The sequence below is a fragment of the Seriola lalandi genome, unplaced genomic scaffold (genome assembly GCF_002814215.2).
Source record: "Seriola lalandi dorsalis isolate HSWRI2012SDOR001 ecotype SW California unplaced genomic scaffold, Sedor1 jcf7180002054516, whole genome shotgun sequence".
Classification (NCBI taxonomy): domain Eukaryota; kingdom Metazoa; phylum Chordata; class Actinopteri; order Carangiformes; family Carangidae; genus Seriola; species Seriola lalandi.
In genome coordinates, this window is record NW_019525069.1 from 282,858 (window position 1) to 305,597 (window position 22,740).

The 22,740-nt window shown below is 40.2% G+C and overlaps 1 protein-coding gene across 3 annotated transcripts in view; it reads right to left on the minus strand.

Annotated features, from left to right (window-relative positions):
• Positions 1 to 6,662: 6,662 nt before the first annotated feature.
• pald1a (phosphatase domain containing paladin 1a) overlaps positions 6,663 to 22,740 on the minus strand; it is a 52,682-nt gene continuing 36,604 nt past the window's right edge. For all 3 annotated transcript variants that reach the window (XM_023413401.2, XM_023413400.2, XM_023413399.2), the window contains exons 19-20: positions 19,444 to 19,599; positions 6,663 to 8,702 (exon numbers count right to left, since the gene is read on the minus strand). In XM_023413401.2, the coding sequence (XP_023269169.1) occupies positions 8,553 to 8,702; positions 19,444 to 19,599 (306 nt within the window). In that variant the 3' untranslated portion in view covers positions 6,663 to 8,552. The remainder of the gene's footprint in view (positions 8,703 to 19,443; positions 19,600 to 22,740) is intronic.

The following is a 22,740-nucleotide window of genomic DNA, read 5'->3' on the forward strand; positions in this document are numbered from 1 at the left end:
ACAGTGGGAGCGCCTTCTCTCCACTAGACAACCACATATTTAGCCAAGCGATTTTTTTTTTTCAACTCAAAAAAAGAAACTGGAGTCGTTATATCATCATATCCTGCAAAAACAGTCCACCTCCACAGCTAATACTCTCTTGAAGTGAGTGAAAACTCTGCCAGATGCAAGGCAGTAACTTATAGATGTTTACATTAGTCCACAAACGCACATGAGGCAGTGATAACATGGCAATAAAACAACGGAGGCAAACGTGAAAGGTCTTCAGTGTAGAAGCTTAAAGAAAAGTGGGAGTTGTTTGGAAAGAAATCAACTTTAACTTCATTATTATCCCAAATTTTGAATTTTGGTTTGCAGCCAGGTATTAGACACATTCTGTAGATCACAGAAATGCACCCACGGCAACAGACAACAACAATACACAGCCAAGAAAGAGACTAAATACAAAAATACAAATATACAAATATTAAGAACATAATACATGTATAGATTTTTAAAGGATTTTAAAATAATGTTTAAAATATAGGCTATATATGGACAAAAAGAAACAATGCATGGCAGAGATACTTCTACCATCATAAAATAATGCTCACATGCCCCATGAAACAGTTTTTGTTTGCTGTACATATTTCTTATGTTCATTTCATTGAGAGTTTGATGACTCAAGTGGACATCTTCCAGAGTTGCAGTGTCTTAATTACAAATTTCTATCTTTGTCTCACTTACTTTTCCCTCTACTGTGCAAGGAAACTGTCATGGAAACATAAAGAAGGAATTTCACACTAAAAAAGAAACTTTGGAAGATACTACACTGATTTGACTATCTCTTACACTGAAATTGTGGTCCAATATGGACAGGAGCAACACTTACAGTGTCCAAAAACTGTTTCAGTGTACATGTCAGTATTTTCCTACGACAGACTTGAAGAAATGAAAGTCAAATGAAGTCAATTTCAAGCTAAGGTAAAGTGCAAGTGTGCCTTTAGAAAAATTAAGCCTATAAATGGCTGCAGGGATAAAATCAGATTCAGTGTAACTACATATTTTCCATGTCTCTTAAATGCAATCCTAGAATCAACAAAGCATACATTGCATTATCCAATTTAATGACCTCATGCAGTTTGTATCTCTAATTTTCATAATCTGGCCTAATCCTGCAGATGTCACTGTGAGCATATGTTCCATTTGCAGAAAGGGCACAAATCCAACACCATCATTAAAGACTTAGAAGGTGTGAAAATCGTACAGTGGATTTCATCAGTGGAATGACAGCCTGTTAAAACTTTGGATGACTGCTCAAGCAACTGGGATTTTTTTGGCCCCGGCTCACCCTGCTGGAGTCCAGACTTAGTCAGACATGACCACGCAGAGACTGAACCAACAACTCTGGAATCCTTCTCAGAGGAAGAAAAGGGGGTTGGGTTGAAATGAGTTTTGACTTTCAGGTACTTTCTAGAGAAAAAAGGTGTCTAGACTGGACATTCTTTTCCCTCCACATGCAGTTCTTTGACTGTGTCTCTGCTCTGCTGGTCTGGACGACCTCCCCCGTGCAGTGCATATATACTCTCACTCTGTGCTTAATTACCTCCATGCTCCCAGGATGGTCAATGTAGAGCAGGTGTGGGTTTTACACAGTCATCCCCCCAGGGTGGCAATGAGAGGATTGGATGGTGATCCAGAGTCGTGCATTAATAAGCGATGGAAACTAACCACAGCATTAAGAGATGGAAACCATTAACTGCCTTGTAAGAAGTTTTATGCTCTTTTTCCATCCATACTGTTTGGAGTTTTTTTTTTTTTTTTTTTTTGCATGTGTCTAAAAGCCAGGATGAAATTCCACAATATAGCATAGTATTCAATTAGAAGTCTTGTTTTTTCCCTTCTGAAATGAATAGCTCCACTCAGTCTGTGGTTAAGTCCACACACCAGAACAATTTTCTACTACAGTTCTTGCATTAGAACACTCTGTACTTCACAACAGAAGTCTAAGAGCAAAACTTTAATACACTCTTGCTTCAAATCGATCTCAGCTCTTGATTATTTTCATTCATATATTCATGAGAGAAAGCCATTCTTGCTCAGAAATGTGATGTATTGACTTATATATACTTGAAAATATAAAACTCCTTCTTCTTTTCTCTCTCATACTTCACAGAGACGCATTTCAGAGGCTTTAAAAATTTACTTAACATTTGAATCAAACAGACACATTGTAATCTGCTGAACAGTAGTTAGTCCAGCCTGCGTGTGCGGGTGGAGCTGCAAAGAATAAAGCTTCTTCCACTGTGTTTCCAGGAATGGGGAGACGTTACAGTACAGTGTGCACGGCTGTGGATGCCTCAGTGTGTGCTGTAATGTGGTCTAGCCATGCCAGCGTGCTGAGAAAATATGTGACTTTTCATCTCCGAGATGCAGGGAGATGCAAAGCAGCTGCTAGTCTGCAGCTTGAGGGAAGAGGAGCTTCTGCGTTTGCCAAGTTACAAACCAGTGACTTGGAGGGGTTGTTATTATGGTCCTCTGTCCTGTCTAGATGGTGGGATCCGGGACTGAAAGGTTCAGAATGAGCTCTCAGTTACGACCCTGCTCAGACTCAGTGAGTTTCACTTGACCATCCTTAAGAAAATGTGATTAGACAGCAATGAGTGTGGAAGTCTTTTCTGTACGTGCAGCTGCAACAGTAGGCTCCTTTTTGTGTCACTGTATTTATACTATCATTACTTCCAACAATTTTTTTCTGTGTTTTTTGTTCATTGTTTGTCTCTCAGAATGATATTTCAAAATTTCAATGAAATTTTGTCAAAAGTCAAAGCAACAGTTCAATGTTTTGGCTAAAAATGCTTGTTTGGCTTTCTTATCATAAGTGTTAGGTTGCCAGTCAGCTTATCAGTGACCCTGAATCCCTGCACCCACACTAGAAATAGTCTTGCACGAACTCACCCACAAAACCACAAATTATTGTTTCCATTTCCCCCCTGATTCCAGTCTTTATGCTAAGCTAAGCTAAGCTAACCACCTCCTGGCTGTAGCTTCATATTTAGCCCACAGATTTGAAAGTGGCATTAATATTTTCACCAGACTCTCAACAAGAAAGCGGAGACATGTATTTCTCAAAGTCTCAAATCAATGCATGCCAGTGTTTACTGCCCCTTCTGAGGGAGAGACAGTGTTTGTACTTTTTGTCCTTTTTGACTTGTTGTAGTTTTGCTCTGCACCCGAAAATACAGATATTAGCTGTTGTTATTCTCTTGTGGTCACTTTTCTTTAAGTCCCTAAAGAACGTATGTCTGTGAGTACAAAATAATATTATATTTACTTAAACGCACAGTAGGTAACTTCTGCCGCTAGGGGTCTCTCAATCAAAACAATAACAAATGACGGCGTCGCGTGACGTCACGAAATAGCGTAGGATGATGGGAGTTGTTGTCTTCACCGCCATTACCGTAAACTTCTCCCGGTTTGGAGTCTTTCAGGGTCAGTCGGAAATTCAGGAAATCAAACAGACCCGGTGATTATAACCGTTAAAAACACTGAATAAAGCAGTTTCACATTTAAAGGCAGTGTTTCACCGGCGCTGTACAGAGGAGGGAGAGAAGGGTTGGGAGCTGAGATTGCTGCTAACCTCTGTTTTGATTGTTTCTCTGGTAACTTATGAACCCGACATTCAGGAGGTTTTTACCGGTAGCCGAATTATCCACAGGGTGTCCTCCTCTCCATAACAAACAGACCAGGGGATTAAAACCGGTAGAAACACCCATAAAGCAGTTTCACTATGAATAATATTGATTTACTTATGCTCTTCGAGGACAGGGAGTAGCTGGAAACAGAGACTGCTTACCTTTGTTTTTTTAATGACTTATTAACCGGGCTTCCAGCAGCTTTTTTACTGGCAACCAAATTATCCGCAGAAAGTGTCTTCCTCGCCATCACAAACGGACCAGGGGATTGAAATCGGTAAACGAAAAAAGCTGTGTCACTTTAAAAATCAGCGCGTTCGCAATGCTCTTAGGTTGGCACAGGACAGGACGCCTCCAGCGGCTGGGAGCCGAGCTGCCTAACATTTGCCTTGCTTTTTTCTTTGATAACTTAAGATCCAGACGTCCGATGTCTAAAATCCTTCATGTGGTTAAAATATAAAGAAAACGACTGCAGCGTTAAAAATGTATGTGGCTTAAAATGAGATAAAACTCAATTTTGAGAATCTGGCAGGGAACCAACATGCTAACACATGCACATAGGGTTTATGATGTTATTGGCAGGCGATGAAATAAACTGGCATGGTTTTCTAGGTCTGAGAATTGCTGGAAACACATATATTGATATTGTAAGTACATAACTCAAAAAATACATTTTAATGTGGAAAAGTTACATATTATAAAGTTACATATTATAACTTCAACTTAAATGCTCAGCTGATGTAGACACATTATTTGGTTGTTCGTTTTGGGCTATGGTTGTGTTTGTAAAATCAGTGAGTCTGAGCTGTTTGTAAGTCGACGACATTTTACACTGACATTTATGGTCAAGGATGAATCCTGCTGAATTTGACTTGTGGGACTTGTTGCTGAATCTGACTTTTATTCTAGTGCCACAAGCAGGTTGACATTTTTGTTTTAAAGTGAAATACAGCTATAGGATGGACTGCTGTAAATTTTAAACTAAATATACCTACCACATGGTATGAGTTTTGATAATCACCAACACCATCATTTAGTCAAAATTATAAAGTGTCCTGTTTATGACTGATACTTGTAAAACTAAGGACATTCTCATCAGCTTCAGTTGTTTGTGGTGTTAAACACAGTAAACTGCTTATGACTGCTAAACATCAGTCTCTATCATCCAATCTGACAGTCATAATGTGTATTTTGATACAAATCCCCATTCAGATGCACATTTAAGGTCTCTAATCATAATGTCCTATTATATAAAAACTAATAGATAAAAATAACATGTACAGATGTAAAGCCTTATTGGATGTATTTGTGATTTTGTGAGTCCTCCACTTTAAGACTTTATCTTGTTATGTAGCTTCAGTAAAGCTCACACAACAATAATAACAAACCACTTATACAGGGCCTCTAAGTAAGAAAACCTTATTTGATGGGATGTGTTTCAAAAAATCAAATGAGCATTTAAAAGCTCTATATCAATTCAATCAGTATTTTTGATCCTGGCAGTGGAGACATTTCATTACCTTGCTCAGTGGGGTGTGTAATACCTAGCCTATCTGGGATTGTGGATTATTGTCCCCAGTAAATGAAGGCCCATGTTTGCCAGCGCAGATTTAAGAGCATCCCCTCAAAGATTTTCAGTGTCTCATTATTGATCAAATCACCAAGAGGGCTGAGAGCACACTTGAGTCTCTGGGGTGTTTTGTAATGCTGCTTTATCCACAGAGGAACAATCGAAGAGGAAGACGGTGCACCGGCACCATGCCTCCTCTCCTGAGCGACTCTCTCATCTGCAGAGGGAAGCTTTTTTACATGAAGTTCATTACATCCCCTCTTGCTGCTCACCTCTCAATGCTGCTCTTTGTCTGCCGTAATCTCTGGATCCCTCAGAACTGCTAGCTTGAGTTTCACATTGGGGAGTATCTCAATGAGTCTGGAAAGGATTTCAAAGGCGAGGGGCCGCTATATCATCCAAGCATGTTGCTCATGTCCTGGGCTTATCTTGACCCAGAGTCAAGTTGGCCACACGCTGCAACTGAATATCCCCTCTCCGTGTCCGCATGTTGTTTTCATCGATTTGTCTCTGTCGGTAGAGTTAGGAGATATTCACCGACACAGTGTTCTATACAGGAGTGTTTCTGTGAATGTACCTTATATATCTCTTAAGCGACTGCTGACCCCATAACAAAGAGGGATAAAGAGGCTTATAAACTGAGATGGTGTAGAAAGGAAACAAGTGTAACAAACTATAAAAGGACTGTTTCAATCTGGACCACTTGGTTTCCATTTACAATAATCCAGGATAGGCTATGGTGTGATAAAATCCTAACAACTTCCGCACTCCAAGAGATAAGCCTGCTATGCACTTACAAGACGGGAAGTGATCTGGGATATCAGCCTTTCAAAGCAGGCCAGCGAAGCCAAGTGAGCTTCACTGATGTGCCGGCCGGTGGCTTTTAATCCGCACACAGGCCTCCATTCTTGACAGAATGACCTTTTTTTTTAATTAAGACCTTACCTGTCCACATCAAAAGGCAACTCAGATTAGTCTTTTGATCTTCCTAAGCTCTTTATTACTGTATATGGAATATGTCAAGATTTCAGCCCAACAATGAATTATCTGTTTTGTGTAAATGTACGCTGCTCGATGTTCATAACCTGCTCTGCTCCCGAGGCTCGCATTGACACGACAAAGAGACCGTCCGGATATACGACCGGGTCCTAAGCGGTGCGTATCTAGAGCAAAAGATGATGCTGAGATAAGGAGGGGAAAAAAAAAAAAAAAAAAAAAAAGGAAACCAAGGAGGGAGGAGACAATTATTTGGCTCCATCTGCTGAATCGGAAATTTCAATGAAACAATGCGCAGCGGAGAGTTGTGTGCAAAATATCCACGGTCAGAAAGTCCACCCACACTTTAAAACCCAAGTCCTTGACACAGATGGATCAGTTTTACTTTACAGCGAAATGATCCCAAAAGCAGACGCAGGCTGTTAAATGTATTGGAATTATTTATTTTAGCCCCCCAAAAAGAAAATAAATGGCACATACAGTGAATAAAAGATAATACATTGCTTCTATGAAGAGTTCCTTTGTTTAAAAAAAGAAGGGAAAAAAATTTAAATTAAGAGCATAGCTAAGACATTAAGGTGTTATTACAACCAGCAGATGTATGTTCTTGTGTTATCAAGTCACACAAAGATGGGTTTGTAATAGTCTCTCAAGTTCAAATTCCATTTCATTTTCAGTCATCACAATCTTTTTGCTCCATCAGTCTGGATGAGTTATATACAGTGCAAATGTTTGGACGCATTGGCAGAATAAAACAGGCCGGAGTGAAAGGCATCAGGAGGAAGCATTTTTGAGGTTTTTTTTTCTTTTCTTTTTTTTTCTGGCTTATCTTTCTGGTTAAAAGGCAGGATTTATGGTTTTTACATCACACTTGAAGCTACGAGTTACTTTACAACTAAACACATATGGGCAATTTAAAAAAGAACAAAATAGTCAAACAAGAAAAGGGGTTAAGACTTTTTAAAGAAATACTGTACAGTAGAACTACTTGAAATGTAGACACGCAAAAACATAATAAACAATAATCGACATGTGTTGAATAAAAGCAATGTTCTGACTGTTGCCCTGTTCGTCTGACAACACAATTATAACTTTATTGTCCTGAACAGTGAATCATGCAGCATTCGTCTTCATGTACCCTTTGTTAGAGGGTATATTTATCATTCATCAATTGATACCAAGTGTTTTTCTTGAACCCAAGTATTTGCATGCCTGGCTTTTTCCAACCATTCATTTTACCGTCAGACGTATAATTTGATTCCTACTGACGGACTGGTGATGTCACAGAGATTGTTACCGTTTACTGGCAGGGGTCGTGAAGTCTGCGAGAGCCGAGCTGATTAAAGGGGAACTCCGCCAACTTTACACATCAAAGTCTGTTTACAGGTCGTGGGGAGTACTACTGTACATCTGAATCCCCGGCTGAACCATCAGCGGTCGGGTTGCATTGTGGGTAACGTAGGCGCCAGGTTTTTGACAATCTCCGAAAAGTCCAATACAAAGACGTGTTTACAGCTTTTAAGTGAAAATCAAACTAACATAAAAAATTCCTGACATGCTTCACTGTTAGTACCTGTGTCACGACATATGGAAATAAATGTAAAAAGAAACAGGTACAACGAAGGGACAGAGTACTGTTGAAGAAGCAGTGACCAACAGTTCTCAAAAAACATCCACCCTGATCAGCTTTTAGAAAACCTTAGGACACATTCCATTTAAATAACAACAGCTTTCATATGTACACAGGGAATCCCCTCAAAAAACCGAAAACCTCAAGACAGACAAATGCACAGCCACTGATGACAGCTGTGCTGAGGAGAAAAGGACAGGGCTCAAGAAAAATATCAGGTCACACAACAGCAAACAGTTGTGACATATACGACCAAAATTGTTGGCTAACAACAGAGTGGAATTTGCTTCTCTCCTCCATAACAATGTTTAACTTTTGTCTTTGAACAACCAAAGTTTTGAAAGACTGTCATCTTCAAAAATGAGAACTCAAGAAAAGAAAACATTTTTTTTTAAAACTTGCTTTGAAAAAAAAAAAGTAACATAAATATTAGTCAATTCTATGATCTACCAGTACAAAAAAACAGGCAAAAGCACAAATGTCAATTCTAGTATATGAGCAACCATCTGCTAAGACTTAACATTAAAACACCTACAAAATGTTAAAAAAAAAAAAGCAAACAATAAGTGAAGTGAAGATATACATAATACATGGGTAAATATAGAAGGCATGACAATGTTACTGGAAATGTCTTTTATTCTGAAAAGCACTACTGTTTTGGTGCATTCACAGTGATCCTCTCTCAAACGAACTCCCCTCGGAAAGGAAGTGACTGAATGTTTTGCTGTTGCCAGCGGCAGCGCAGCCTGGCCAGCGGCGTGTCCCTCAGGTTTTCAAACTCGGAGAAGGCCAGCTGGTTGAGGATGTCATAAACTCCGGCCCTGGCAGCCACCTACCACAAAAATACATGAAATGTTAATGTGCAGGCAACACAGCAAGCCAGGCATTTTTTTTTTATCTATCCATCATGACCACACAAATGCTTTGACTGCCACTTTTTCAGAGTTAAAACATGTTATCTGATGGTTTTCTTATACATTGGAACAATAGGGATCTACCGAGGGTTTGGACACAACAGGAAGTGGTAGAAGAAGTATTCAGATCCTTCACTTCAGTAAAAATATCAGCACCAGACAGATCTTATTTTACAAGCTGCTCATGTTTTGTGTATAAAATCTTAATCCACAACCCACAGCACAACATCAAGTGGAGAAAAATGGAAAATATTTTCCAAAATTCACAATTGTGCATTGCACAGCATCTGCAAGAATATCCTCCCACACTGTACATCATCCCACACTGGAGGCTCATATAAAATATTCTTCAATAGTTTGCTTTTATTGTTTAATAAGTGAGTAGACCTGATGGAGCCTGTGCTGAAACATGTTGAACAATAATCATGAACAACTGAAGGGGCAGCTGTGGCTCAGCAGGTGGTCCGCTAATGGCAGGGTTGACGGTTTGGTCTCTGGCTCAACCTGTCCACATGCTGAAGTGTCCTTGAGCAAGACAGTGAACCCCAACTTGCTTCCGATGGTTAGGCCAGTACCATGAATGATGCAACTTGTGAAATGCCTGATAAGAGTGCTATAAAATCAGTCCATTTACCATTGAAAAATATTTCTACAAGCTTCATTGTGTGCGATGATTGATTTTGATTTCATAGTAAAATGTTTACCACTGAACTTTAGTGGACTGGAAGTATCATAAAACTGAAAAACAATCTACTAAACTACCTCACTATTTTCCTGAAGTCCTGTAATGGGACAGCGTTGGAACAACACCATGGACACTGTATATGTTATTCAGTTTTTCTGTGTCTGAGTCATTTCTGAATGAATGAGGAGACAGAGGAACATAGCGAGATTTCCCTTGGGGAGTTAAGTGTTCGCATTAAGCCCTAGGTCACGCTGACTCATGGTCTGCTGTGGCTGTCAAGCACCATAAGACTGATGGGAAGCACCATGGACAACCAGAAACATCTGCCCATAAAGCCAAACAATACAAACATATATAAACAAACCCTGCCGAAACTTTAAAGATTGAATACCCCATTAAAAAGTGCCCCAGCTGGCCCAGTTTACTCTGCAGGAGACGCTTTAAGAAACAGTGCTGGACTGTGAAGTTCAGCCACTACATTTGATAAAAGAGCATATGAGGGACTAAGAAAGTCAACACGGTCTCAAATTTATTTATTTACATTGACCCATGTATCGATTTTCATATCACGGGCCCTTTTAAAAGGATTCCAGACCCATTTTTGGGCCGCTCAAGCGTGAAGGAAAGTTATCTCTAGCAGCTAACACTCTCAGCTTGGAATCAATACAGAACACGGCTGAACCACCGGCTGTTAGCAAGTCTGTAAGACCCTAGAAGACATCAGGGAATGACTCAGATGAAGGGATGTGGCCTAAAACACTTTGCCAATTTAACCTCACCCTCCTGTCCTCGGGCAGTCGAAGAGTCTGCAAATTTTTGGAGCGGAGAAGAATGCCCAAGATGAGAAATGTTTAAACAGCGGGGTGAATAAGGGCATTATTTGTGGAAGCATACTAAAAAACTAACAAAAGAAAAATGAAGAGTATGACTGCGGTTATGCTCTTGAGGCTGTGAGGTAATCCTGTATGAAGTGCTGCTCAGGACACTTTTAAAAATGCACCGTCAGGTTGAACGCTGAGGAAGACATGCTGGAACAATGAACAGGAATAATAGTACCAAGATATCCCTTTCACTTACAATGATTATAGCTTAGCTGGCCAGCTTTGTGCAGAAATAAACACAAGGCACCGCAGAGTGTGGTCTAGATTACCTACTTGCTGACCATGCAAAATCAAATCTTACAATAGATATCATGTAACACTAAAACTAGTGCTTTGTAGAGTTGACTCTGGTTCCAACTTCAAACCCTTTCCTCAGTCCTGTGAGCCATCTCACTATGAACAAATGTCCGTGCAGCTATTGTCCTGTCTTGGTACAGGTTTTTACAGCAAATGCACGCACTGATGTACATATTGGTACATACACATTTGTGTTGGATATATTCCTGAACGGCTTCCAGCCCCACTGCTCTGTAAGTTCTTTGGTGGGAACGAATGAGTGGGTACAGCTGAACCAGGCGGGACCATTAGTCAGCGGATGGGGCTCCCAGGAGAATTTCTGGATTTGTGCTATTAACCAGGGTACTTAACCTGACTCATCTACTCCACAGCCCAGCTGTCTAAACAGGGGATGTGTGAAAAACCTGAAACAGCGAAAAGTCATGTCACAGAGGCCCATCTCATGGTGAAACCAAGGGTTTCAAGAGGATGTTGCTGGGCTTTAGATAGAGGATAAAGTGCGACTCTGTACAATCTCTGTAGATAACAGCCATGAATGTTGACATTGAGTCATCTTGTCAAACTTTTTTTTCTTTTTAACAATACTTCACTATCTGTTAATTGCCCCTTTTGAAAGTGGCTCTGAAAAGTGAGCTCCCTTATAAAGGACGCCAGCTGCAATCAGGTTGACTACACGACAGTTACGGCAGATCAGAGGAGTGAAGTTGATTCGGCTGCAGAAAAGGTTTTCAGAAGTTTGTATGGATGTTTTGATATATTGACACGACTGGTGACAGGATTGTTCCTTTTTGGCATCACTTCATAGTTTCTGTTTTTACAGCACTCGCTGGTAAACAAACACACACACACACTTGAAACCTTTTCTTTGACTCTAGTGTAGGTTCACCATCTTAATTTAGCATGCAAACATCCACTACTTAGCACCAATGTAAAGTACAGTTGATGCTGATGGGAATGTCATTAGTTTTGCAGGTATCGACAGTAACTGAAAACTTTACCTGATGATGGCGCTAGATAAAAACTCAGAGGATCACCAAAGTCATTACAATTGATTCCAAGGGTAACGTGAGAGTCTGTAACAAATTTCATGGCAATCCAACTGATAATTGTTTAAATATTAAATCAAACCCACAGCAACATGGTGGCGCTCGAGTTACCGAAGTCATTAGGATACACTGTATGGGTAACATGGATATCAGTGCCAAATTCTGTGTCAAACAATCTGGTATGTGTTGAGATATTTCAGCAAAGACCACCAAAGCCATTAGGATCCATTCTCTGGGGACCATGAATGTCTGTACAAAATTTCAGGGCAATCCATCCAATAGTTGTTGAGATATTTCCGTCTGGACCAAAGTGGTGTACCAACTGACTGACCAACCCGCTGCTAGCATGGCCACAAACAATAAACCAGGTCTTGTTTTAGTTTGTGGTCCAGTCTCAGACTGCATTACACGTTGACATTTGTCAGTCTGATTATTCAACTCTGTTTACTGTGACACATTTTCTCATCACTTCTATTTCTGACGGTGTGCACCCGGACACCAACATGCGGGAAAACATGATGCTTTACCCTGACAACTGCACATTTGATTTTTAGTCCTTTTGAAGCATAATTCTCAGACTTTAAGTCATATAACACATAATGATTTTTATGAATCAGCTTCACTTTTATGCATAAATAAAATGAAAATCTTGGCACAACCCTGGCATGTTTTTATGACACACCAGGGTGGAAAGCAGCACATCAATACATCTGCAGAGTGTAAAACAAAGTCAAAAAGAAAAAAAAAAAGATCAAGATCTTTCATGGTACAAAAAGGGGGGAAAAAAAGCCTTGAAGTGAGGTTGTTGGTGTGTATTGACAAGCTTTCTGGATGACAGTAAGCAGAGCTGTTGGAGAGATGCCTCTCATGCTGCACTGAGGAGATCACAAACGCCAAAACTCATTAGACGACTGCAGCGGTGGGAGGGGCAGGGCAGCGAGGAGGCGCTGGTCCTTCCCACAGTCGGCTATCTCAAAGGCTGCACATACCTGGCCGGTGCAGGGGGACAGGGAGGCCTCTGTGCCACACATCAAAACAGCTGGAGTGACTGATAGGGTACCCCTCCTGCAGGCATCTGTGGTATGCACCATACACAAGTCCTGCCATTGTGTAAAGGGCCACGTTTTGGATTAGCAAACACGGATTTCAATTCCAATAACTCCTCTGATGTTTCTCCTCTGATCTCACTTCACAGCCACGAGGCAACATGGCCTAATGACGCCTGCGACAATATTTGTCCAATGTGCACACAATGTGACAGTAGGCGCTATTTACTTCACACATAAAAAACTTGCTTTATTTATATAGATATACTGCTTTGAGGACGCACTGCTGTATTATCGTGTGGCGATTAACGTCTTTGATTCAGCAATGAAACAACACAAAACACATGCTGCTGCGGTTCAAACAATCCAACTGAACAGAAGCAAAAAAGACCAAATGGATCAGAGGCTCCATATCAGCTGGCACTGGCTGCTGCCGTGCATGACTGGGAACACTGTGCTCCTGCTTTTAGCCGCCGTAAAGATCAAATTAGTCCATGCACACAAACATGCATACAGTCAGTGCGGGATGCAGGACAGGCTGTACTGCTCAGATCTGGCTGATTGTGTAACCATGGCTTCAAATGCATGACCAGTGATGGTGATGACCCTCAACCGCCGCCTCTGGCACTGCAGTTTGTCATTAATGATCCTGCCACGGTCACTGGTGATAGGCTAATGATTGTGCCTTCGGGTTGGTTGGGGCAGATTGGTTGGGCCACTTCCAGATTCCGCAGCAACTGGGCCAGTAAACACATCACATTTCTGATGGTGGCGGGGGGAAAAAAAGGTATCACAAATGTCACAAGATTCACAATATTTCTGTTTGACTATTTTTGTGTTTTGTTATTATTCTTTTGAATGAAATGTTCTTTTAAAAAAGAATTGGTCCTGGAGGGAGAGTTTGCAAAGTCTTAATGGTTTAAAATTTTCTCTAGTCATGCCTTGGCGCGTGCTTTGGAGAAACACAATTCTCGGAGGAGCGTTCTGTGAGCCGACTTGGTTTAAATTCCACCGTATTAATAATTTATGTACACGTCGGCAGCTTTCTTGTCAAACTGTTGGCAGTTGGAGAGCAATCAGCAGTCTAGTTTTCATTTTAAGAACAGTGTGAGAATGATCATGTGAGATTCACATCACTCATTTCATTCTCACTTCAACATTTTCCAGTGAAGGCAAAAGATGTGAAGGGAACGACAGCAGTCAACACACCACAGAATCCATACAGAGGGTAATATGTGCATCAAATACACAAAGCAAAAAGAAAACAAGAAAAACAACCAAAATACTTAGATTTCTGAACGTCTGACATGTTTGCTGTCCTCTCTGTAAAAAAAAAAAAAAAGGATCACAAATCAATCAAAATAAAGAACTCTCAAAGATGACACCTAATCCTAACCCTAATGCCAAAGAGGCTGGTTGCCGCAGCAACCGTCTCACCTCGCAGAGCTTGACTGCTTTAAATCAATTTCTACCCTTTCTAGGTACAGTGTAATTGAGGGACATTCTGCCGGTGAGGAAGTAATACAATTTCTTTTAATGGTAAGTTTGGGCCACGTCGTTTTGTGCTCAACAGTATTGTGTCTGTGCTGTTGTGATTTTTGCGCTGCACTTACCCAGAGAAGACCTGTCAATCAAACAGTGTCTTGGCTGTGCCAGGTTGATTGAGTTCCTTATATTCAATCTAAAGAAACCACAAGTACTGCTGCTGCTGCTGCTAGGAATAAAACTAAATCTAAAGAAGAAGAAGAAAGCACACTAGAAAATAAGTAACCTCCCCTGCATGGGGAGGACATTTTAGCAGTATGCACTTTGGTTATGAAAAGACATATTACAGTATATATGTGTATATTCCTATTCATACTACTTTCTCACTGTGAACCATAAACTGTAACTGTGAACAGCAGAGAGAAAGAGGCCAAGAAAATGTGTAAAGTAAGAAATTATGGGTCATGTCAGTGCTACAGACATCTACCCACTTTAACTGACATTCTGAATATAAAAGCTAATCTTAGCTTAGGTACAGTTTGTTAGCTACGGGTGGAGACGGGTCACTGTCATAATGATTATCCTGTCAGTTATCCCTTCATCAAGAAAATTGGACTTAATTCATGCAGCACCTCCATTAAAATGCTAAGCTCAGACCAGATAGTTATGTGATTCTGATGTGTACTTCACAGTAGTTTCAGCAGTGACTCAGCACCTCCAGCCGGTTTCCACCACTGCCCTCACTAACACTGTGGCTGATGAAGAATATGTGACTGTCTTCTCTCATCTGTTACAGCGTGGTCCAGGGGTAACCTCTGTCACCAGCCTAGGTTGCTGTTTATTAAACTTCAATTTAATTAGTAGAGAAGGTAATTTTACAAGTAGTTTTACAATACAAGTCTGCAGCAGCAGGGGGGGGGGGGGGGGGGGGGTCTAATACTCTGCTAAAAAAACAGGAAGGCCTGCAACTGCATGGAAAATTCTTGATTTCAGTCTGTTCCACAACAGAGAATTCTTCATTTGATATATGGTGGTGCTTTCTGAATGACGCTCTCCACGCAGGTGATGGATGGATGTTATATAGCGGCCTGGTTACCTGTCTCCCTCCAGACCTTCCCAGTGTCCGGGGTGGTGGGGGGTGACTGCACTGGCAAATCTAAAGCTGTGGTTTTTGTTTTCCTGCTCAGATATGGCCCCAGCTGTTTCAGGAGATGCAGGAAAATTACAAGAAATTGGGAGTCGAAAGCGCAGCATGAAACACCTGTGAGGCGCCACAACGCTGTCAATAATATTAATAATAATAATAATAATAATAATAATAATAATAATGTACTACTTGCTTATACTAAAGGTAAGAAAAGACAGAATTAACACTAACATGGTAGCAAGAAGTAAAAATACAATATTCAAAGTAAAAGCTCAGAGGTGAGGGGTTGGGATTTTCAGCACTAAAATGTGATGATAGTAGCTGACGCATAATTTAATGGTCAGAACAAGCACAAAAAAACTGATTTAGCACTTTCACTTCCATCTCAACTAAAATTCCTATCAATTTAATTTCTCTTCTGAGCTGTTTTCATTCTGTGATTCTGTAAGTTCCAAAAATTATTCAATCATATCTAATCATTTTCCCACCAAATACAACAATTACTTCATCAGATGTAACAGTGGTGTTAAGTATTTTTTATAATAACACCAAAAGACAATGTGAAAAAAGTTGCTCGTATTGATGAACCAAAAGAGAATTTCCTCGTGAACCTGCAGCTGCCCTCTGGCCCTACAGAGCTTTATAGTGCGTTTGAGCTCATTGTTCCTCAAATGCATGAATTTTACTGTTTTGTTTCACCCTCACTGCTCTCATGGCATCGTTTGCAGCTGTTGTCAGCAAAATAGCTCTAAAAAAAGAAACCACTGTATACCATCTGCTCGGCACCAAACAGTAGACTGACACAGTTAGTGACAAGCTGGTGAACATAGCGGAGCAACAAATTCTCCATATCAACTTAAAAGTAAAACTTAAATGTGTCTTTCAAGAATGAATCACTTCAGTTGAGCTCACAGTCAGTTGTGAGCGAACGTGCAGGGATACCGTCATTCACCGAGTGAGTGATTCAAGCCATCGATTCGTTCGAAGGGCCTGAGTGTATCCCGAAGAACGTGATTCGCTCACTAACTCGGTGAGTGAGTGTATCCCTGCGTGAACAAATCGATGACATTCAATGCATTTTGTTTGCAGGAGGAATAGCGGCGTGTTCAATTCTAGATAGGTACTTTGCCACAGCAGCAACACACGTACAGTACAACACAATATGTCAGTGTAGAGTAGCTCATAGAAATTACAGCAAGAAATATGACTGACAGCTACATATAAATGTCAGCAGAATATAGTGTGTGCATTGCAGCGAATATACAAATAGCAGAACACAATATGAATAGCAGAGCAAAAAAAATGGCAAAAACTGAAAGAAGTTCAGTGAATGTTCACTGAACATACCACTCAGTGAATGTGTTGAGTTATAGTCAGCAGATCAAACTGCCAAAATCAGTCCGAGCAAGTTCAGGAGTAATGTCGAACTGTGGATCGGTCAAAAAGACTTGAATATATATTATTCTGTGAAGACACTTTTAAAATATCAAGAATTATAAACGGAGTTAGGCGTTCCTGTCAAAGTGACAGCACTTCCGGTTCGGTAAGCCGGGGATCATGAGGAATATACACCAGTCAGCTGTTTTTCAGTTCAGTGAGTGGGTCTACGCTGTCGAAGCTTCAGTCAAACACTGAACCATTCGGAGAACAAATCTTTTGAACAAAACTTTTTAATGAACTGATTTGTGCGATTCCAGATGCAGAAAAGAACTGCTTTGTACATCACTACTTAAAAGGTGATGATATGTCAATATTATGTGTGCGTGTGTGTGTGTGTGTGTGTGTGTGTGTGTGTGTGTGTGTGTGTCTAAATCTAAGTGATTGGCTTTGCAATTTGCACTACAGAGCAGGTTATCAGGCTGGTGTAGATTTAAATCTGTAGCTAAAGTGGTTGATTCTCAATTACTTTTTCAAACTTTAGAAAAATGCTTTTACGTCGCTTTGAGGAAAATTCTGAAGAAAGTTACTAGATCTTTTGTTCAGAGGTAGCTTTAGTAGGAAGGACGAACAACAAAAGGAAGGAATGCCAGCTACCTGGATGATAAAATAGAGAAATATCCAGGACATAACATTTTGATATTATGTTATAATCACAAGTGTTTTCTGTTGCCTGCTTTACAGATAAGTGTTCCTGCCCTCTGTGTGCATGTCTGTATTTTCTCATGGCATAACTGGGCCATTAGAGTCACTCTGATGCACCACATATATTTGCTATTCATAACAGGAAGAATATGCACCGAATGACCGCGCATATTTCTGTGACAATTGTTTTCACAGCCATTGTTCCAGTCTATTTTGGAATTCCAAGTTTTTTCTTTGAGTTTCTTCCACCTCAATAAAGACAAAGAAGGAGGAGATGTTCGTTCAGTAATTTTCAAGCATTCCAGCCTCTTGGCTATGTTTCCGCGGGCCGTCTGCTCACAAATAAGGAATACAAAATGGCTGTGAAGTTGCAGGCTGAAGGCCAAATATTGCATTTAGTTTACATTTTAGACACTAATTTCTTACACTTTGAGATTAAAAACATAAAAATTTCATCTTTTAGCTTGAAGAAACTAGAATTACAGCCTTGCGGTTGTACGCCTCTGTCAATCAGTCAAGTTGCAGTTTTCATGCATGTCTGTCCAGACTCGTATAATTTATGTAGTGATAACTTTTCAACCTGGCAGCACAGAAGATCTACACAATCAGTTTCAAGGTGGGCAACCAAGATTAGTGTCACCACTTCAGTATCCAACCAAATGTGAAATGCCTGTTCCTGAATAACAGCCAGAAAAGTAATTTTGCACATTATGACGTCACAGTGAAGTTGACCTTTGACCTTTTGGATATAAATGTCATCACTTCATCATTTTATCCTATTAGACATTTGTGTGAAATTGTGTCATAATTGGCGAGTGGATTCTTGCATTATGGCAAAAATGTATTATGTGAGGTCAAGGTGACCTTAACCTTTGACCTCTGACCACCAAATTCTAACCAGTTGATACTTGAATCCAAGTGGAGGTTTGTGCTTAACTTCAAGACATTCCCCCACGGCATTCCTGAGATATTTCGTTCACAAGAACAGGACGGACAGAGAGACAACCTGAAAATATAACACCTCTGTCCACAACTGTCGCTGGTGCAGAGGCATAAAAACATAAAAAATAATGATTTAAGAGGTTTGCTGAGCCTCAGTGCAAAATCGGGCATAACAACAAGACAGCTAACACCTTTTAATTAAAACCAAATGTATAAAAATTTAAATAAAACCAAATGATGTGGACTTGCTGTATTTACCCTGAAATGTGTTTTGTCAACTTGCCAAATTGTTTATTTTTTACTACCATGCGAGTTTAACATATTGCAACATACATTTTAATTGCAGTGTGTGTGTGTATGTGTGTGTGTGAGAGAGTGTGTGTGTGTGTGTGTGTGTGTGTGTGTGTGTGTGTGTGTGTGTGTGTGTGTGTGAGAATGTGTGTGTGTGTGTGTGTACACACTGGGTACCACTTACAGACTACTCATTTGTTTGGAATGCACATAAATTCTCGGCTTTACTGTAGGGGCACAGGTGGCCAAACGATTAATGTACCAACAAAAACACAGAGCCGAGACATTATGAAGTTCAGTGTGTGAGGAACCAGCCACAATAGAACCAGAACCAGCTTGTAAATTCCTAGAGGAAAATCCTAATGAAACTCTGGTAACCTTGAGTATGAAAAAAAACAAACAAAAAAAACACTGTCTCCCCCTCATGTCCTGTTTCTGTTTTTCATCACCGAGTTATTGACACGTAGCATTTTGGGTAATTAAAGATTTGTTCCTCCTGCCACAGTTTTAATGGAACTGCGATCTTACACCTCCTTTAATGCCTGAGAGCAACAGCAGTGCAGATCCACTGTGCAGATGGCTCAGCTGCCAGGGGCTTTTATCAAACATATTCCCTGTTGTCTCAGTCTTTATTTGCATAAATGTCAAAAAAGGAATAGATAAAATGCATGTATATAAATATCAAAAAAAAGGGAATAGATGACAAGCACATGTGTATAGAGTAGAAAACAGTAGCAGTGGAGCAGAGATCCTGTACCTGTTCCATCCAGAGAGTGAAGGAGCGCTGCCAGGAGTCTTTCTTCTCAAGATGCAGGTATGTGTTGAAGAGGATGAGGTAAATGTAGCGTTCCAGGCACTGCAGGCTCCTCAGCAGCAGCTGCTGACACTCCTTCTCTGTCTTACCACTTTTGATCTGAGAAACAGGTAAACAAAGCTCTATTGGCATCTCAAGTGGGCACAACACATTTTTCCCCATACAGCAACAACTGTTGGCAGTAGCATACTTGTTACATTTTTACATTTGGACTGTGTACAGAATCAACAACTGCGCAGCCATATGGGCTGTCTCTTGTGGACTGTAGCTAGTTCAATGTCTCTAATATCCTCCTGAATGTAGACTGTGTTTGCATAATGTTGGTCTTTCTCGACATTTAAGGTGAAAGTATTGAGAGAGAAAAGACTCACCAATATATCTAACTTTAACTATTGAAATCTAACTGAAATAAAAGAAAACGTTAAGCAGTTTTTATCAGCATTAAAGTATGACAAACAGGAAGGTGAAGGTGTGGAGTGTCAAAATTAAAGTCCAAACCAAAAACAAATCACTTCAGTAGTGCCACTGATATTTGTTGATCCTGCTAATTAACAAACAGGGCACTTATCATTCATTATAATGCAAATTCAATGAATAATCAATACAGCACATCCACATCATATTGTGTAACACAATGAATCACTCGCCCTTTACTTATTATATTTGTATTAATGATACAGTGACAATCAGTGGTTGCAGACATTCGTGGTGAACTAGATGGCCACATAGATCTGAGTTGTTTTCAGCTTATATAATATCCTCATTCCTGCACTGTGTTTCTCCTATATCCGCCCGCCTACATGGACATTATTTACGCTTAGTGCCAACATAAAATAGTTTATCTTAGTCTCCCTTAGGCCATAAGCTCCACCAACAGAGGTTCTATGTCTGTATGCATGGTAGTAAACACATATTGTGCATCCACAGCTTTGACTAATCTGACTATTATAATACATGCGTAAAACCCCACCGAGCCCACCAAGACAAAACAAGAAGAGGATCTTAGCATTTTCATTGTCACTCGCTTGCCTCCAACCATGTTAGAAAAAAGTCATTAAAAAGCAACAACCATAGTACTTAAGGAGATCAAACCTCAGTGGTTATACATTTTAAATAGGTTTCCATTGTTCCAATGCTAAAAGCGGTGGAGTTGAGGGATGAGCAGACACTCCTAAAAAGGTACTAACCAGAACCAGGGGACAAACTGTTCATATCATCTTTTCAAGTTTCACATCATTCATTCAAAACAGTGCTGAGCTGTCAAAACACGATGCTCAGCAAACCTTCATTTATGCGCAAATTAAATTAAATTTCACATTTCAGCCTGAGGATAAAGTGGGTGTAAAAGGTAAAGACGTGGCCACACCAGCATTCAAAATGGGAAAATTTCACAGCAAAAATAAATTTCAATCTTCAAATAACTTTAATAAATATGAGTGAATCAATGAGTTCAACTTTGGTGAACATGAATGTGCACAGACCTTTGAGGGAACACAGAGCCAGACCGTCCAAATTGGACTCACCTATTGAGGTAACGAGCTTGCTAACTGACAATTAGCAAGATAGCCATCTCAGAGACCTTTTCCCCTTCTTCAGTAACCCTTTATTTGAATGACATTAGGCTTAATCCTGAGAACCACATGCCAGACGCCAGCGACTGACTGAAAAAGTAGAAAGACGCTCAAAGAGCTATTGCAACTGACTATAGATAGCAGGTTCGTGGCTTTGCTAGCTCGTTAGTCGGTAGCTTGCCAGCTACAGCGGAAGCCACAAAGCTTCTGCCTTCGTTACTAGCTTCTCATTTACCTTGACTATCTCATTTCATGCAGAGGCAGTACACGATCTACACTTGTTTGGCAGAAATGGCTGCTTACACTTGTACTGTGTAAGAACCAAAACAATGAGCCTAACTAGTCTTAAAAGCTGAACAGAGGTGCAGAGATGGGTAATATAAAGTCATTTGATCCTGATAATTGCATACTGCAGGTTTTACATGTGCAAATACACCTTGGATACACACAGCTAAGTGAGTAAAAATATAAACTTCAACAGTAATATTGATAAATCACATTAGGATGAATCACATCAATCTTTTGTAACAGGTAACACAATCACCAACAAAAAATGCAGGAGATACTTATCTGTCCAGTGAGGTAAAGTGCTTGTGACTAGACAATGTGTGCGTCATATGGATGATAGAAAAGTAAAGATAGAGATCTATAAAGATACAGAAAACAAAAAACCTTGCTCCACATAAACTCCTCCCTTATCATATTCTTCAATTTCTTCTTCCCTTTTATCTGCTGAAGAGACCCATGGCTGTTTTTCAAGCTAATCCCTATGGTCAGAAATGCTAGAACAATGCTATTATCCAAAGTATGAGATGGTCCTATAATTCCCTTTATTGTTATTCAAGAGACATGATAATAGTATGTTCTCTTACACTACTAATTCACCGTCTACAGGAGGGAGAGAAAATCCTTTGCGAGCCAACCTTGGACACAAGATCACTAAAAAAAAAAATGTATTTAATATCCATTTATATAAAAGTTTGAAGCATAAATTAAAATTTTGGTCATGTAACCTGGCAGAAAGCAGAACTTAGCAAAGAGTCAGCTCTCTAATAGCACTATTACATGCCATTTCTCACCAAGTAAGGTTGGTAATTGGGTTGCTCTTCAATTATAGGCTTTGAGCAGCACTGAGGTAAATGCAGACAGGCTTTCATCAATGTGGCGAGTCGGTGTCAAGATGTTTTCCCTTTTTTCCCTTCTTTTTTTTTCTCCTTTTTTTCTGATTGCTTAGAGCGTTGAGCACTTCCAGGCATCAAGCGACAAGGTCTGCCATCCAGCTGTGTGTCTGTGTGGCGGAGTGTGGATTGGATAACATGTCAATTGGGGTTAAGAGAAAGTAACAAGTGGGGACAAGGTGAAGTATAGCTCAATGAACTGTCAGCAGCTCTTTAGACTGACTCTCTCACAGCCGATTGTTGTCTGTGTTGAAATGAGAATTTGACTGCTTGTGGTCTTTGTTTAAAAGGCTAAAACAGTTTTAAAGGTTATCCACTCACAGTTTGCCGCATATCAGGGATGACTGTTAAAGGCTATGGGGCTGCACAAAAGTAATGAAACCTTACAAAGTAGGTGGGCTAGCACTCAAGGTAATTTGAAATGTGCACAACACACCATAATACGATCATTCCAGGGCTGAATGACGCAACAGAGAGAGAGCCGGGGGGGG